Raw genomic sequence first — 18,129 nt, forward strand, 5'->3', positions numbered from 1 at the left:
TATTGTTCTGTGTACATTATTGAACTAGTTTTGTCTTTTTTTTGTTATTTCGTCAGTGTGGTTCTGAAACATTGAATGTCCAAATTCACTTTTCACGATACAAAAACACTGTACCTTTGAGAAGATTTAATACTGTTGACAAGCACTTTTTTAACATGTTTTATTAGTTAGATTCTTGCAAAACCCAGTGACAAACATAAAGAGTAATATTGATTTATGGCAAAAATAAAACAATACGAGTAGTTTCTTAAGAAAACATGACTGATCGCTTAGAAAAGTAAAAGCACTTAAAGGGAACGTAAAACCGTGTGACTTTTGTTGAACACAAAAGAAAACATTTCTGTAGGGCACAACATTCTTCAAAATATCTTCTGCAGAAAAAACATGGTACATTTTAGGGTGAACTATCCCTTTAACAAGCTCAATGATTTGAGGAATAATTGTGGCACAAGGTTTGCATATTAAGTTTTGTAATATAAATTACCAACCCTATGTATGAACGATAATAAAATACCACCGTTAAGTATCACAGCTAATAAAAACAATACATTGTAATATAGATGAACAATATAAAATACAATACCCACAAGTTTAGCGAATACAATATCAAATAAAGTCATCGAACAAAACTCTATGCTGTTTTGTTTAAGGGACGGTTTGTTTGCTGAGTGCGCACAAAGCCGATGCCAAAATCTTCCTCGTTTCCTGGTCTCATTCTGTGCCGCCCACTCGAGCCGTCTGCTGAGTTTGCTCTGGACACACCCTGAACCCTTGTGTACAAATGCAGCACAAACCACTGGCCTCTTGCATTATTTAGCGCAGGAGTCATCATAACAGCTCACGCCACCGGCTGTAAAGTGTGCAATCAGACTGCTGCTCTCAGCACATGTAATAAACTCTAACTGCGGTGGGCAGTCGTATTAAAACACATTTTTCATATTTAAGACAATGTCATATGTTCACAGGACCATTATGGACCATTAATGTCACTTGTAGCATCCACCGCCTCTTTATTTCCACTCCTCAATAAGACCGCGTGTACTGCAGACCTATTTTCTCTTAAGGGCTTTTAATGTCCATGGGATGCCAGCGCTAATATGAGATTCACAATCACGCTGTCTATTCAAGACAGCAGTTTCCGTATTGTAGAGTTTGCCCTCGTCTAAGCTGGGTTATTTTAAATGGAGATGATTCACCGAACCTGCCCCGAGGAACCTTCGCCGGTGCGGAGAAAGTAGGACTGCTTGCTTTCATAGAGCAGCAGGATGATGTAGGAATTCAACTAGATGTTGAATCAATGTTACTGAACATGATATTTTACAGTATGATTTATATTGTCATTGCTTAACAGAGAGCATGAACTACAGACGTTTGTGCGTAATCCCATCTAAAAATTCATCATTAAAACCTAATGGAAGTGTAAAAAAAAGATTGCAATTTATTATTTGCATTTCCGATATTTTTACGCTATTTTGTATGTGAACTCATCAAACCTGTGACCCACTTTACGTCACAGCTCACCAGTTAAGATACTGTGTATAAAGTCGCACTTCTTTCTGTTTTATTCACACTTATGTAGCGCTGTACAGCGCACTATGAAGTTCTCCGTCTGACCCAGATATCTTCTGCTCAGTTGACGTGACCCGCTTGGGCTGCTCAGGATCACATTGCTTAAACAGACTGGGGACTAGAATCCTTGGCTTAGATCATGCACTTTTTTATTAGAAAGGCAACCATAGAGAATTTGGCTTAAAATAGTGGACTCGTTTTATGTTGCACTCAACCGATGTGTGTATGAACTGCAGATGCCCGAGGGATACAGCCGCTAAATCAGAATTTATGCACCAGCTTTCATTTTTTATTCTTTAATGAGTGGATTAGATTCAATTTAAAGAATGAATGGCGATGGTATAACCGGCCAGATGACATAATCTCATAAGAAAGAAGATAATGTTCATAAGTGATGCGGAAGAGGCTGGTTTTGGAGAAGTATGTTTATACTTATTTATATGTATAGTGTGAAGTTGGATTGAAAGGAACAGTTCAAATATGAAAATTCTGTCTTTATTTACTCTCCCACAAGTGGTTCCAATCTGTTTAAATGTCTTTGTTCAGTTGAAAGATGCAGTGTTGTTTGAAATGTATTAGTAGCTAAATGTTTTGCTTTTATCTTAAGCTCCTCATAGGTGCAATGTCAAATCGATCAGTTATGTAGACAAAAAAAAGCCAATGTGCGGTTTCATGTCAGAGCCATCTGAAATTATGAGCAAGATTATCTCATTGTCATTTTGTAGAAAGATGAGTCAAACTATGACAAGACAGGAGATTTGCATACTTTGTTTTTATTTATAATTACTTTAGCACATTAATCCTGACACACTGCTCGCTTGTTCTCCGTCACAGAATTATTTGCTTGAAAAAGCTTTTGAAACATTTGCATAAAGCAATTACTTTATTGTACCAGAATTCTGCTCATTCCAAGATAAATCCAACAAAATGTGAATGGAAGACTTAATGACAGATTTGACTTTGGTTTTACTGACAACTCTTATTCAGCATACATTAAAACATCTGACAGAATTTGACACTCGGAACACAGATGCTTCAAACTGCGAATCCAATTCAAATTCAGTGTAACAAGATCAAAATCAGAAACCAGAGATGTCACATACTGACGTACCAAAGGGGTCATGCAAATATCAAACACATTCAAAACTGTAGAAACAAAAAAAAGATTTCAAGTGTAACATCTGAAAATTATGTTTTTAACATTATGGATGTGGACGTTGTAAATCTCTGGAGCTCTACTTTTAATGGCAAACTTTTCACCTAAACAAGCTAACAATTACGATCCGCTTTGTAAACATACTGTAAGCTGTCTCTCAATACAGTAAGACCGTATTTATTATAAGATAAAGCGTCATCATGTTGTTCGTCAGTATTAGCCGCAGTACAGAAGATATTTTCTCTGCAAGCTGTAACTTCAAAGAGAAAATATTTCTGTGGCCTACTTCCCTGTTCAATGTCAGACAGATACAACTAACTGTCTCACTGTGTCCCGGTTAAAGAGAAACGCTTTCTGGTGCAAACACGTTTGTCTTTCTACGACCACATGGACCGCAGCACTGTAAATGGGTCTTGACACTTTGTCCATCGAAGTGGATGATGAAAATACATTCAACGTCAAATTTAACGTCTAGTGATTACAGTTAGAGACTTAAACTGTGAGAGAAAATGAATTTCAGGTTATTTCAGTCATTTGTCATATTTGCATAGAGCGAAATGTAACCGGAACACAAGACTGTACGCGTGTTACTTTTGCATCTGAGAATAGACAAAACAGTAACATAGATAACTGTCTTCAAAACCACTGTTGGTCATAGTAAAATCAAACGTTAAACTACTGTTTATAGTAGAGCCATACATTGTTAGATGACTATATAGGATAAATATTGGAATTTTTGACATTTATATTGTATAAGTGTTGTCCTGTGATTGGTTTGAAAACTATTTTACCATCAAAACTATTTCCAATAAATTAAAGAGTTGCAGAGCTCTCAGTCAAGTAGTATGATAGGTTTTCATTCTTCCGATGCTGTATGCTATAATTTCTTATTATTAAAGGGATACTTCACCCAAAAATGAAAACTCTGTCATCATTTACTCAGGAACAATTTCAATGATAGGTGCCCTAGAACTGTAAAATATTTCAAAGAACAAAAGAAAAACCACATTCATTTTTCCTACCATGGTAGTCAATGATGTCCCAGAAATGTCAGTTTCTAACATTTATCGCAATTTCGTTGTGTTATTCAGAACAAAGAAATGTACACATGTTTGGAGGGTGAGTAAATGATGACAGATGTTCCTTTTGGGTGAAGTATCAATTTAATGTCTCCTTTAATTCTATAAACAGAATTGGGGCTCAGTCTAAATGCCGTCCATGCATACAAATGCAGACATCGCAGACACTGACAGAACCCAGACATACTACGCATAATCTTATTATCAATGAGTCAAAGGAAATGGCCTACGCCAAGAGATAAACTTACTGTCGATAATGTCATAGAAAAATGTATATCTGCATGTTTAAAGCAACACTTCGTTATTTAACCTGTTCGAAATGTATTCTTTGCTGAGTGCTCTTACTGTATATACTGTACAATAAGAAAAACAACAGATTCTTCCCTCCAACAAATGTAAACAGATGATTTAAGATCTCAAATAAATAAACAACAAAATCTAACAAACATTTGTGACAATAATTGAAAATGTACACTATAGTTGATGTGATTGCATATTATTTGATGCATATTTGTCAAAATCGTGAAACCGTGATAAGCCACTTTATAAAGAAGTGAGAGTTTCCATTGAAATATTATAGAGACTTCCAGTCACAGAAAGATAAACACCGGATGGCCCTCTAACAGTTAGAGTAATTCAGATGGAAAGCTCTCAGCAGCACTGTGTTTGTACAGCAGTTCACAAGCAGGTTGCACCTGGCACGGCTGAACAGAGCCCATGGACACAGGGTCCAGGTTATTGTCCACGGGCTTTCTGCTGCAGTAACGCTGCCCTCTGCTCCATCATGGCTCTCATCACGCTGGGATTAATGGCTGGACTCATAGCGGAGGACATGGGCCGCAGTGGATATTGGCTGGATTTAGAATTTATTAAAACACACTGGAAGTACGGAATCTTGCCTGTAAAACAAAGAATGAGTTCTCAGTCCTGACCTCAGATGCAATGTTAAAAGAATTAAGAGACCACTCCAAAATTATTTCAGGTCTTCTGAATTAAGTCTTTCTATAAGCCTGATTTTTACAAACTTTTTAACCTTTAAGTTTTTTACATGTTTTTTTACAGTGTATTTTTTTATATTGTTAAAAAACACCAAGTTCAAGAAAAAGACCACAAATTTACAAGAAAAACATTTATTTATTTATAAAAAAGTTATTTTACTAAATATTTCCGGGACCCCAGCTTTCAGACTTTTTTACTGCATTCTTGAGGTTTCGCTTCTGCTAAAATTCCACAAACACAGGACTGAAATTCCCACAATACGCAGAAACACTGAATAAAAGGAAAATCTAGAGTGGTCTTAATTTCTTCTCCTGCTGTATGTGCTGTCTTCAATGTCCATTGCCTTGTTACAGTAAAAAAGTGTGGTAGCGGAACTGCTGTGATGCATTGTGTGTTGTAAAGTTTGAGATCGTACCTGTCTTTTTACCTTCTGTCACATTTTCTTCAGCTTGGAGCTCTTCTAAATTAAGATGTTGAAGAGAAAGAGAGAAAGAGAAATTACATTAAAAAATCCCTAGTTTATCATACAGTAAGGAAAGAGTCAAGAAAGCTGTGCATGAATTTGGTCACATGCCCATAGAATGAGAGATACACATGTGAAAAGATGAGAAGAAGTTTTATGCAAATGTGTCAAATGCTTTTAGGTGCACTGTGTCGATAGATGAATGTCTCCAAATGTAAGAAAAGTTAAAATTTTCCAGGCTGATTTATAAAAATGTCAATAATATGCAGTATTATGTAATATTTCTCTGAACCGGATTTCACATCAGTAAATTCCTACGATAGAAAAAAGCTTTGAATTTTAAATCAATTGTAACCTTGGCTGGATACAAACTGCCTGAGAAAAAATGTCAAGTCATTTACAGCATGACATCTTGTTTTATACATTTTCATTCAATACTATTACTTTGTTAACTATGGCAGTAAGAAAGACATTTGTGAGCGTGTATATCATGAGGTGGTATTGCAATGAGACACACACATTCACCCCCTGACAAACACAACAGCTGACTGTGGGAAAAGGTGTGAATCGTGATAAACCGAGGGGAAACCTCATTGCGCAGGTGTTCACATGCAATCATAGTCTCAAAACACAGTGACTTTAAAGTGATCTGTCATACTTAAGGACGATAAGAAAAGGCGTATGAATTAAGTCTCTTACAAGCAAGACATGCAAATAAAGTGATCTTTAGGTTAAATTAGAAGACAGCCAGACAGCAGTGTTATGGTATCAATAGCTGTATTTCATTTGCATTTTTACTAATGCTATTTAAAAATACTTGAATCCCTCTGTTGACATTGGAACCATACAGTAACCGTGAGCAGTAACAATGTAGCTTATTTCTTTCCAGTGGCTCAGTTATTGTTACGGTGATGTTAATTCATCAAGGTGATGTGGAATTGTACCTCAGGGTCGCCTGGTAATTTTTGAAGCTCTCCCAGATTCTACAACGGGCAGGTATGTTTGATCACTGAGGATGCTTATCACCGCTTTTGTAAATACAAAATGTAAACTCTTTACACAAATGCATGCATTTCATTTTTGTTTTCGATCATTGAATTATTAGGTGCAGCGCTGTTATGCAGCACACAGGCTGAATTTAAAGGCATAGTTCACCTAAAAATGTATATTTTGTCCTGACATTTGTGTAATTTAGACAAAGGACAGAATTTTCAATTTTGGGTGAAGTATTTATTTTTTACAAGCATACGGAAGCATCACACCATACAGTTAAATAAATGTGAATGTTAATAAATATTTCAACATACTTGCTGGAGTCTGTTCCTCGGCTGGTTTCTCTGTTGATAGAAATTTCAAAACAGAATTTGGGTTAACAAATGAACAAACGCATGAGTACTGTAGCACAAAAGTTTGTTCACAGAAAATTCGCAATAGAAAGTTTTCAATATTAACTTTTATCACGGTATATTGTATTACCACAAATTTAATGATATTGCATTTTAAATTCTTTTGAAAAATGGTTTGAAAAATCTCTTATTATCAAGTGTGACAATGCTTTATCAAATCTGAATATTATGATTTGAATATAAAAATGTAAATAAATATAAATGACAACCGTTTTAAACAGAATCTGTAAATGACAATTTTGACGAATCTGAACATTTTCAACGAGTAACTACAGAATATACATACATACTGTACATATGAACACATAGAAATACTATAGCAATAGCTTCTATAGAAATAAGGATGTTATGTTTCAGGGCTGCAATTCTGTATTATGTTCTAATTGTTACTGGGCTGCTTCACACCTTGGGTTTCTTCAGTGGTTTTCTCCTTAGCTGGTACAGGTGTTTCTGTAGGTGAAGCAGAAAATAGCTTGTCAAGTTATCAATGGTCTTTTCAATCTCTAATGCATTACATTCACACACTACGTGAATGTGACACCTAGGTAATTGAATTTCAATCGAGCATGCAAAGTTATTTAATGAAGTTCTATTTTTTACATGTCAGGACTGTACGCTCAGTTACTTAACTACAAAGCCACGGAGCAGCACATAAAAGGTGCTCTTCTGTCAATCTAATCAGGGATGTCAGGAAAACCTGTCATGAATTCATCTCCTGCCGACTAGTGTCTAACATGAACTCATTTTCCTGCTTGAATCAGACACTTAAATATAGTGTAGATGTTAATGTTATATAAGACAACGTGTAGAGGTCCACAATGCACGAGAAATTCTTATAAAAGCAATCCGCAGTATGTTGTGTACGACTATCAAAAGCAGGATTTCACGCTGTGAGCTGCCGAAAATAAAATGATAGAAACTTGCATGGATATGGGTTTATGTTTGTTAGCTCTTGAGATCAAAGGCTTTTTTTGGGGGCAGCTTTTTTTTGACTCCAGATTCACAAAAATGCCTTTCAGGTTTTTTATAACAGAGCTTTAAAATAGTCAGTGAATCTTACCCACGACTGGTGTTTTAAGGGCTTGCTTGGTTTCGGGTGTTGACGCGGCCTTCTTTTTGACTAGTTATCAAACACAAAGACATACAATTCATTACTGAAACGGCAAAGTATACATTGAACATAACCTCATTGTTTTATAATACAATTATGTTTCTGTCCATTTACAGTGACTTCACGAGTTCATCGCAATCCTTTATATCACCTGTACTTTTTTTAAGCATGAAGGCCATTTTAAAGTCAGCGTGTTTGTCGATTACAGTAAAAAAGAAGAGCTGGCTCTCTCGGTATTTGACATGTAGTCATAACCGGACGTCAATAAACTAAAGCATGCAAACTGATTTCCTCAATAATGCTGTCTATTAGCTATCGAAAATATGCCAATATATTGCTTATGATGGATGAAGATCATATGTTTCTTTATTTCCGCAACCCTGTGTTTTGACAATTCATGTCCATGGGTTAAGTGAATACGTTATTTTAGGATTTTAATGAACCCTTTTATTAAGCATGACTTAACTTACCCTCTACAGCCGGCTTTACTTCCTTCACAGCTCTCTCTTCTTTACATGTCAATACAAAAAAATATATAATTATAAGGTATTATGAAATAACATTAATATTTAATATCATATTAAAGCCACATTTGCAGACAATGTTATTCTGTTGAGCTGGTGAGATGCTTAAACAAATTGATGGCAAAGTTTTACGCTTTTCAGTATTAAAATGACTTTCACCGCAGTTGTCTTCGCATATTAAGTCAATAAAGGAAAAGCATTTTAACAAAAAAAAATACATTTCAAACTCCATGGCAAAAATAAGCACATAACTTCTTTGAGTGTGCTTTACGCTAAAAAATAAAGGTGCTTTGCGATGCCTTAGAAGAAACCTTTTTGTCTTGTTTAACATCCGAAAAACCTTTTTGTTTCACAAAAGGTTCTTTGTGACGAAGAACGGTTCTTCAGATTATAAAAAGGTTAGAAAGAGATGGTTCTTCGTGGAACCAAAGATGGTTCTTCTATGCCATCGCTATGAAGAACCTTTCAAGCACCTTTACTTTTAAGGGTGTAAACAAACAAAACAGTTTTGGACACAATTTTCATCTAATATTTATGACTTCATCAAGTAAAATTAAATATTAGGCTGAGAAATGTGTTATACCAACAATATAGCATTTTTACATGTTTACAATATTTCAGAAGTCGTTGGTGGATAGTTAATAACCAAAACCAGAGGAATGCAGAAGCGGACCAAGGAATAAAACTAGTTTCAGAGATCATTACATTATTCACAGGTGCTGTCTTTCACAAAAGCAGCAGGGCAGAACATTTAGTAACACTATGTGGCATTGCCATGGGGCACCTGGGGGGGACGACCCTAAAGAGCAGAGAAAAATATCATCCAGTGTAATATTTATAGGTTTTATCGCTTCTCCCCTCGAAACACAAGGTTAAGACACTGTTGAACCCATTTCAAGATGACCTACAAAATGGATCATAAAATGATAATGTGCAAATTCATTTTTTTCCTCTCATCTGAAAAGGACACATTGGAAAATGATCAGGCTGTTATCATTATTTCATGAAATAACTACGACTACCACAAGTTTTAGGTGAACAACAGGTTATGTGAACTTACCCTTGTGTTTGGTTGTTGTTACTTTTGTTGCCTTCGTTTTGGTTGCTACTGGCTCTGGAAGCACAAAAACAATAAATATTACTGATCTGTTACGTATCTGTTATCTCTTACAACTCTTTAAAGCATCCGTATAAATTTATTTTGCTGACTTGGCTTCGGGTTTCCTAAAGAAATCTATTACTACAAAAACATTTGTTTTTGCTTTAGTTATAGATATATATGTATCTAATTTATTGGCAACAGTTTGTTCAAAGATAAATTAATGGTGAACGTTAACAAGTCTTTATCTTCACAGAAAAACGATAAAATGACAACCTCATGCAAGGCATTCTAGGAACCAAAAATCCACATAAACCTTTTTCTGTTCTTTTTCAAATTTTGGTTTCCGGAATGGGAATTATTATAGGCTGTTATTTTATAGTTTATTTCTGTAAGGCTTACTAATGTTTAATGATCATTTATCTTTGAACAAACTGTTGCCAGTAAATCACATAAATGTAAATCTACAGTAAGTTTACAGTGTACATATACATGAATATATAGATAAAAACATTTACTGTGTGTTCAAAAACTACAGAAATTGTTTTAAGTTAGATCACCTTTCTTGCCAGGTGTAGGTTTTGTTTTTTCTCTGATCGCCTTCTCTGTAAAAGAGAAAATTATATATATATATATATTATATGTCTTTAATATAAAACTAATTCTAAATAAGATCCTGAATCATAACTACCTGTCCTTTTAGCCTTCTGTTGCCCAGCTGTTGGCTCTGAGTCATAAAAAGCTTGGTTTAGTATTAAAAGGGATCTTGTTCTAAACTCAAACCATCGTTTTTTCTATAATCATTACCTTCCTTAGCAGGTGAAGGTTTTACTTTGTCTTTGGTAACTGTGGTCTCTAAAACAAAATACAAATACACACAAACATATATGAGAAAACAAATACACATACAATGCATCAATTTATGAGATGTTATGATAAGAGCAAATAATGCATACGTGCACTTTAACCGCATGATTCATAGCATTTTAACATAGATATGTTCATCCCAACTTTGCTCTTACCCTTCTTTGCAGGAGTTATTTTAGCCTTTTCTTTCTCTTTTGGTGCAGCCGGTCCTGAAATCAGAAGTGAAAGATTGAAACTCTCTTCAGCACCGCTAATGTATCTACAGTAAAACACACCGCAGGCTTTCCACCTCAGTCACTAACTCAAGACTCGAGCCGTACCTTTCTTTTTTGTTTCTTTAGGCTTTTCAGCTTCAGGTTCTTAAGGAAACAAAGTCATTTATTTTGAAATGGAAAATTGCAAACCGTCAAAAGCAGAATTCTAAATGAAATACATTTTAATATCACCTTTCAATATAGTAGGAGCTTGACGGGTTGTCAAAATAGGAACTTCGGATTCTGAAAAAAACGAAAATTTGGTACATGGTAGTTTTGTAAGGAATTCGTGTTAAATTAAACTTGTGGCGCAATTTGAAGAGTTGTCTAAGCATGCAATGTTAAGTCTGAAAATTTTTGGGACACTTCATTTCACAAGTAGTATTGAGCTCTGTTAATGAATGGCGAGAGTTAATGATCTTGGACCTTTAATATTGAAAATGGTTATAAATACCTGGAATAGCCGATGGTGGTAATGGACTACTTGTAACTATATGATGCACTGTAATATAAATTATGCATTGGTTATAAAGTATATTGCAGAGTATTAGAGGATGCATTTTTAAAGTACATGAGTTTTATAAATAGGTGGAAGCAGCTACATTACTCACCATACCAGCCAGGGGGCGCTGGACAGTACACGGGTGTTGGTCGGCACATGGGAACTGGTTTATGAGGGTGAAATACACATTCAGTTTTAGAAGATTGACTAGATTGCATCTAACTGCTACTGTATTTTTTCACATTACATGTATGTAAAATGTGATATTATGAATTGCACTCACGACTCTGCATGGGCACTGGTGCGGCCGACACGTCTACATCCTTTGAGACTCTGGGCGCGGTTACTAAGAGAAAATCAATCAGTTTAAATGGGATTTCAAATTTTGTTGAATTTAAGATATTCAGGTATGGTGACTTACCTCTTTTTCTGGGTATGTTTACAGCCGCTGTCTTAGCTCTTGGCACTGTGGATCAGAAAGCAGATTTGTCTTAACCTCATTCAACATCAATGGCTATTATAACAAGTCACTTGAGAAACATCTTTCATGTGAGGGAGATACAAAATACAGTCATTTATAATGCAGAATCATGACAAAATACTTTTACCTTTCCTAGCTTTCTCTAGTCTTGATCTGACGGGAGATTCTTTTTCTGATGTCCACATTTTAGAAAAAGGTGTTTAAAAACTACAAGATATATGTTTTTGGTGTATACATTTTATGTAGTGAGTAAACAACAATAACATTTAAAGCACCTTTTCTCTGTTTCAGCAAAGGCTCCCTTCTTTTGACCTCAGGTTCTGAAAAAAGTAGATCAGAACCTTTATTAATATCTCATGGTTGCAACAAACTTGCTCGGGTGAAAATGAATATTGTCTATTCTAAAAAGGTGAGTAACAAAGCTGAGCCCAGACCCAGCTGGAAATATTTATTACCCTTGAATAAGAATTTGTATAAAAAGAAACATAAAAGGTTATTTACAATATATAAAATATAGTATAAAGCACATTTGGCTCATTTGAAATGTCCCATAATGCTACAGGCAAGTATGACATATGCTATGTTTTTTGACCAGCCCTGTTTTGCTTTCCTGCAAGAACATTTATGTATGTTTGCTTTGTAAACATACATAAAAAGGCTTTATCAACACACCAGTGTAACAATGTGTTATCAATTCAATTCAAATCTATTTATTTATATAGCGCTTTTCACAATGTGCATTGTTCTAAAGCAGCTTTACAGGAGAAACTAAGAAAAAACAGAAAAGGTAAAACACAGCACAATGCATGGTGTTTTTTTAGAACAAGCAGGATCATTGTAGCAAATAATATCTGATAAATGCAGTCTCCCGGTGAGCAAGCCAACAAGGCCCTTTGGTGAGGAAGCCGGGAGTGCCAGGTCCCCTCTGACACGTCACAGCCGCACTCAGTGACTTTGCTTATAAGTTACAGAGTAAATCTTTATATTTAGGTCTAATTTTGGCTTATTTTGTGAGAGATATCAGACAACAGATGAATGTTATAAGCAGGGAAAATAGTAATGGCATATGTAACATGAATAAAGTGCAGCTGTAACTTCTTTAACTGCTGTCAAGTGATGTAAGTTTAGCATTAAATACGAAGTACTGAAATTTAGCGTTAATGTGACAAGTAGTCCGTCTTTGCTCTTGGTTGGGGATTAAATATTCTATAGGCTTGTTGAGCTGCAAAACGTTAAGCAAGCATTTTGCAGTTGAAACAGACGGTTGCCTGAAGCTAAATCAGCTTTAATCAAACAAAGTAATCCATCACATACTCTTGCGTTCAAGGATGACTCTTTTAGCTGTAAAACGAAAAACAATCAGACATGAATCAGGAACAACGGATGCAGTTATGGTGTTCACCTTATTGATAGGCCTACATTAAAACGTTTTGTAAAAATCATTCATAATATTCATTATGATTTTGGTAGGACAGAAATGTCCTGAAGCGTGTTTTCTGAACCAGCAGGGGGCACTATTGTGTTTGTTAAAAGAGGAAGACAAACGCAGGCGATGTCCTCTTTTCACAGATTTTAGGCATGTCTATATGAATGAATTCGTTAAAAATTCAGTGTTTAGCAATGTTAGACCACTAAAGATCCCACCCTGGTGGCGATAGTCATTCCCACTGTTTGCAGTGACAAATTAAGCTAACTCAAAAAGGAGTAACACACAAAAGAAAAACATACTTCTAAAAAATATTTATGATGATACATTTCATGCAAGGAAAATGAAGATTTTGAATTTAAAATGAGAATAAAATTATTAAAAGTCGTATACCTCTTTTCTTCACTTTCTCCGGATCAGCTGGAAGAAAAATGGGAAAAGGAATTTAGTGCAATATAATCTATATTCCACAAGGTGGCGACGCTGAGTTGACACGCAGTTCCCTGTTTACAACCAGACACGTTTTCATCACGCAGAAAAAAAACATACATGGCCAGACCACCATACAATAAATCAAACATTGCGTGGTTTAGTAATTCAGCCAAGGTTAGGAAACGTTTTGGCAAAAATCCATACGCACAGTCTGAATTAGTTCATCATTAAATAAAACCCATTAAATAAAACCCCACACTGCGTTTAGTGTGAAGAATCAAGATGTTCGTGCACTATCAACGTATCTATATTTCTATAAATGCATTCCTGTGAAGTCAGGTCCCAAGCTTCCCAAGGAGGATTGTGGGATTGAAAGCAACGTCAGGATGTGCTAGCTGCTCACACACCTCGTGCAAAGATTTGTTGCAGGGAGCGGCATTTGGTCGATTTCTGCCACAAAACGGTAAGACTCTTTAATCCCCAAATTAAAAAAGTGCGTGCATGTGTGTCAGAGAATTTAAAGAGTAATGTTATTTCTTAAAGTCAAACGTATGAAGCTCGGTCAGGCTTGACATTGATTTTTGTTGTGTTGGACTTCATGCGGTGCTGCGCAGACAGCTCGGTGTATGACGTCACAGTACCATCAGAGCGATTAGTGATCAGCTTGTTTTCGGAAAATTATAACTAATTGTCAGTATTTGAAATTAAATCTAAATACTGTTATATGTACAGATCAATAGTATCTGATCAATAGTTTTATTGAGTAAGATACCTCTTGTTTAGTTGCATGAAAAGCTGATGATAATTGTTGAACAGAATGTAGGTCTACAATGATTCTGTGTCGATCTGGTACTCTAGTTGATTTGATGGACGATCACAGAAATATGCCCATGCTTTTAAATCAACATGCATGATATTGACCTTCCAAGTTAATATCAAATACCTTTTTCTTCCTTTGATTTAATGTCTGTGGCTTTTTGTGGCTGTTGTTGTACCTTTGAATGCATACAAGGACAGACGAAGGGCTCTTTTTGTTCTTCTAAATACAAACAAATGCAAAATATTCTATTACTTGATTCACAGCATTCTTCCATACATTTTTGCAAACATTTGCAATATGTGCCCTTGAGCTGTAGGACTGGCAAATTTAAATTTGTTATTATGATAGGATATGTTAACTGAACTTAATCCACTTAAACTGTATGTGCAAAAATTGAACAGGATGTTAATGCAAATTTGAAGATCTGTTATACATTGTAGTTCAGGGGCGGGTTGTTAGATTATCTTTGTTTTATTCAACAGAGCATGATAAGGTTCATATTCACTGCTAATCATAGATGTAAATACTCTGTCTTGCACAGCTTAATACATTGATGTCATCTTTAAAACGCATAATGGGCTCATGACATCAAAGGCCAATGTCAGTTTTTGCATCCATAAATCAAAATGTTATTAGTAAAATTAATTTTTAAAGTGGTGGCAGTAAATCACAGGATACGAATAGGACACCTTCATTATAAGTTTGGATTGCTCAAATTTGTCAGAATGAATGTGGCAGTTTTGATTTAATATCAGTGAAGATTGAATATGAATTATAACAACAATAAAGCCATTGAAAATAAAAACTGTGGCAATCCAAGCAGCAGCATATCACTGAAATATATGAGGATTCTGGCTGAGACTCAGGGAAACGTTCTGAAGGCTTTTTGGAAAAAGAATGTCAAGAACAGTTTTTATTGCATAGTTTGCATGCTTACCGGAAATGAATGGGAGGTGGTATTCAAAGTGCCTTAAACCGAAAATGCTAATGCCATTTTTGATATCAGTCAACCTTGAAGCAGAGTGCATGATCTGTGTTATTAAAACAGCATGCTTTCTTTATTTCGTCCTTTGTTTTTTCACTGACCTTTGGTGCTGCAGTTTATTAGCTAGTAAAACACATTTACATTCTCCTGATTAATATCAGCAGGGCAGTCGGAATAATGTTGAAATGCTATAATAGGATAATACCCATATGACTTTGATTTGCCATTGATATTTTGTATTATATTTGGTTGAAATAGTTTTTTAAATGACACTGTGGATAATGTACATGTAATAAAAAGACTCTTTTGCATGTGGAATTTCAGCACTGTACCGTCTCAGTGAAGAATTGTAGATTTGAAAATATTAAAAAGGAATGATATAGTGTCCATCGTGTAAATAATTTTTTTCATCATTTTTCAAATCGACCTTTTGTCGATAGATGTTATCCATTTTTTTAAAAGTAGTTCTCACATTTTGTGGAAAAAGTCAAATCAATCGTGTGTTTTTTTTTGTCTTTGCTTAAATAAGAATCTTAAAAAATAGTAATCTACTAGTTTCTAAAATTGAAACTACAGATGTTAATGTATGTTTGAGCGGCACCTTGCAGATTATTTAGTAAACCTGTAATAAAAATACTGAAAAACCCTAAAATTTACAAACCAGTTACAAACCCAGAACATTAGGAATATGTTTTTTTTAACATGCTAAGGGACTAAACAAATTGACTGTATTAAGCTCAGAGATTATGAAAAAACTGAAATAAAACAAAACCTTGTTTTTCATTTTTGGGTGAACTATCACTTTAACGGTTAACCACTATTAAGTGCACTTAATATACAGTGAAAATATCACTGCCATTTATTTTCACAGTATTGCTCTGTTCTTTATATAGAGAAAAGCACTTGGACTGTAATTGCATACTGACCTTCCTTGTCTTCTGTTGTTTTCACAGGTATGTCAGCCTCCTCTGACTTCAGTTCCTCATCTACCGCTGGTTTAACCAACAAAACAAAACAAGGTGAGTTTTATAGCCTAGACAGAAATTGCAGACAAAAGACACAAACATGAACCTGCACACACACACATCCCCCCAATGTGAACTTTGAAGTTTAGATCCTTTTTGTACTTTGTTTGTGCTTTCAGAGGAGTTTGTTCAACCCCATGGGTCAAAATGGATCTCTTCAAGATGCACATTTTTGCTCTCTCCCGTCCCAGCAGGTTTCCTTTTCTCAGCAGGGATTTATGCCGTTGCGTGGAACATGTCTAATGATGTTCCTGATAGAAGAATGACGAAATAGCTGCTGCTTGCCCGCGGCAGGGACGACTTTCTCATTTTTCATGCTCGTCCGCTGCAGTCGATGGAACCGGCTGCTGTTATTGGTGTAATTTTCTGAGCAAATCATTTTAAAGAACCATGTATTGAAGTAAAAACGATGCGAGTTAACCTGATAAAAAACAGGTCAGCTTGTTGTTTTAAACCCTTATGCCTTTCCGTGAAACACAAAAAGAGACCATTTATATTTTCGGCATAGTGAGAGTGACTGAGACATTTCCTTTTGTGGTTCACAGAAGAGATACTTACATGGTTTTAAAACAACTTTGAATGCACACAATGGTGTTGTTTACATTGAGTTGTACACAATATGTTGTTCATGTTCATTCATGATTCCTAGTGGTTGGTATAGGGTTTTGTTTGGTTTCTAGGGTGTTGCTAGGCAGTTGCTTATCTGAATTGTCACAAGAAAAAGTTCCAGATGGTGGTTCCTATTTATCCAATACGCTTGCAAAAACTCACTTATTTACTTTTGTGTTGGCATATGCAGTTATTGTGATGGCAGAGTTCTAAAATTGATATATCCAGGTTTGTGCATATCGTCTCTCTCTGAATTTGTCATACTGCTGTTTCAGTATGGGATTAGATTTCCATCTTACACTATACACATTGAATTATCCCCAAACTCCGCTGTGGCTTTGATCTAATACCCAGAAGAATCTTTGGCACTCAGGAGGAAATTGAAAAACAACTTGAAATGGTTGTGACTACAGATATAATCTCACTGATGGAAACTCTATCACAAACAGAGATCCTTGTGATTGTAAGAATAGTTTTAATTTTACCCTCCGCTTAAGCTGTCTGTTTCGCGGCACGTCTAGCTTGTGTCAATGCCGAAACCGCGCTTGTTGGAAACAGTATTTCTTCTAAAGGTTGATCTATAGGGTGTTTGTTGGTCCTGTTTCATTGAAGTAAATTGCTAAATTTTGTGTCTTATGGTGACTGAACCGCACAGCGTGAAGAAGTGCAGAAACATCTAGTGAGTAGATACAAACCAGCGTATTTCTGATGTTGTGGAGCAGATAGCAAATGAACCATGTAAAGGTCTTTGGAGATCAAAGATTGAGGCCTAAGGCTCTTCCCAACCCTTACACACACACACTCCATCTTCACGTGGTTAATAACTTTGTGTGAACTCGTAAATGTGATAATTTGCTCATTCTGATCCTTATCTGCTTTACATGCCTCATAATGGCAAAGCTGGGTTTGTTACCTTTAGGAGCCGGTTCCGGTTCAGGTGCTTTTTCTTTATCCTCTTCTTTTGCCCTCTCTTCTCTTTCTACAGTTTCCTCTTCCTTTTCCGTTTTTAAATCTTTGAAAGAGCACATTTAGGGATGTAAAAGATTAAACGTTGAATAATAAGCCTGTACTTACTTCTCTTAACCTTCGTCTATGTAGTTAAATTGATGTACATTTATATTCAGATTTTTGTGCTGATATTGTTCTTAATTCATTAGCAATATCTGATGTGGGTTAAAAGCTAGAATGGGTTGGTTTAGCTTGGTGATCTTTTAGCACAGTTGGTCAAGCTGGCCGAACCTTAACTGTTCTTAGTAAAAAGCATCTTTAAAGCAATTGATACGTTTGTGATTAAAAGCGATTCTCACTGCTGAATAATTTTA

The 18,129-nt window shown here is 35.5% G+C and overlaps 1 protein-coding gene across 7 annotated transcripts in view; it reads right to left on the reverse strand.

Annotated features, from left to right (window-relative positions):
- Window positions 1-2,330: 2,330 nt before the first annotated feature.
- trdn (triadin) overlaps window positions 2,331-18,129 on the reverse strand; it is a 34,769-nt gene continuing 18,970 nt past the window's right edge. The window contains exons 8-31 of one of the 7 annotated variants that reach the window (XM_079475486.1): window positions 17,721-17,819; window positions 16,100-16,165; window positions 14,312-14,407; window positions 13,330-13,356; window positions 11,786-11,830; window positions 11,638-11,682; window positions 11,451-11,495; window positions 11,313-11,375; window positions 11,139-11,192; window positions 10,982-11,029; window positions 10,720-10,770; window positions 10,594-10,632; window positions 10,429-10,482; window positions 10,214-10,261; window positions 10,098-10,133; window positions 9,967-10,011; window positions 9,368-9,421; window positions 8,254-8,292; window positions 7,733-7,792; window positions 7,078-7,122; window positions 6,574-6,603; window positions 6,211-6,249; window positions 5,219-5,260; window positions 4,619-4,703 (exon numbers count right to left, since the gene is read on the reverse strand). In XM_079475486.1, coding sequence (XP_079331612.1) covers window positions 6,212-6,249; window positions 6,574-6,603; window positions 7,078-7,122; window positions 7,733-7,792; window positions 8,254-8,292; window positions 9,368-9,421; window positions 9,967-10,011; window positions 10,098-10,133; window positions 10,214-10,261; window positions 10,429-10,482; window positions 10,594-10,632; window positions 10,720-10,770; window positions 10,982-11,029; window positions 11,139-11,192; window positions 11,313-11,375; window positions 11,451-11,495; window positions 11,638-11,682; window positions 11,786-11,830; window positions 13,330-13,356; window positions 14,312-14,407; window positions 16,100-16,165; window positions 17,721-17,819 — 1,127 coding nt within the window. In that variant the 3' untranslated portion in view covers window positions 4,619-4,703; window positions 5,219-5,260; window position 6,211. Of the gene's footprint in view, window positions 4,704-5,218; window positions 5,264-6,210; window positions 6,295-6,573; window positions 6,604-7,077; window positions 7,123-7,732; window positions 7,793-8,253; window positions 8,293-9,367; window positions 9,422-9,966; window positions 10,012-10,097; window positions 10,134-10,213; window positions 10,262-10,428; window positions 10,483-10,593; window positions 10,633-10,719; window positions 10,771-10,981; window positions 11,030-11,138; window positions 11,193-11,312; window positions 11,376-11,450; window positions 11,496-11,637; window positions 11,683-11,785; window positions 11,831-13,329; window positions 13,357-14,311; window positions 14,408-16,099; window positions 16,166-17,720; window positions 17,820-18,129 lie in introns of all 7 variants that reach the window. The other 6 variants (XM_079475484.1, XM_079475487.1, XM_079475485.1 and 3 more) reach the window with 6 other exon arrangements.

The sequence above is a fragment of the Barbatula barbatula genome (assembly GCF_947034865.1).
Source record: "Barbatula barbatula genome assembly, chromosome: 15".
In the NCBI taxonomy this organism is placed as follows: Eukaryota; Metazoa; Chordata; class Actinopteri; order Cypriniformes; family Nemacheilidae; genus Barbatula; species Barbatula barbatula.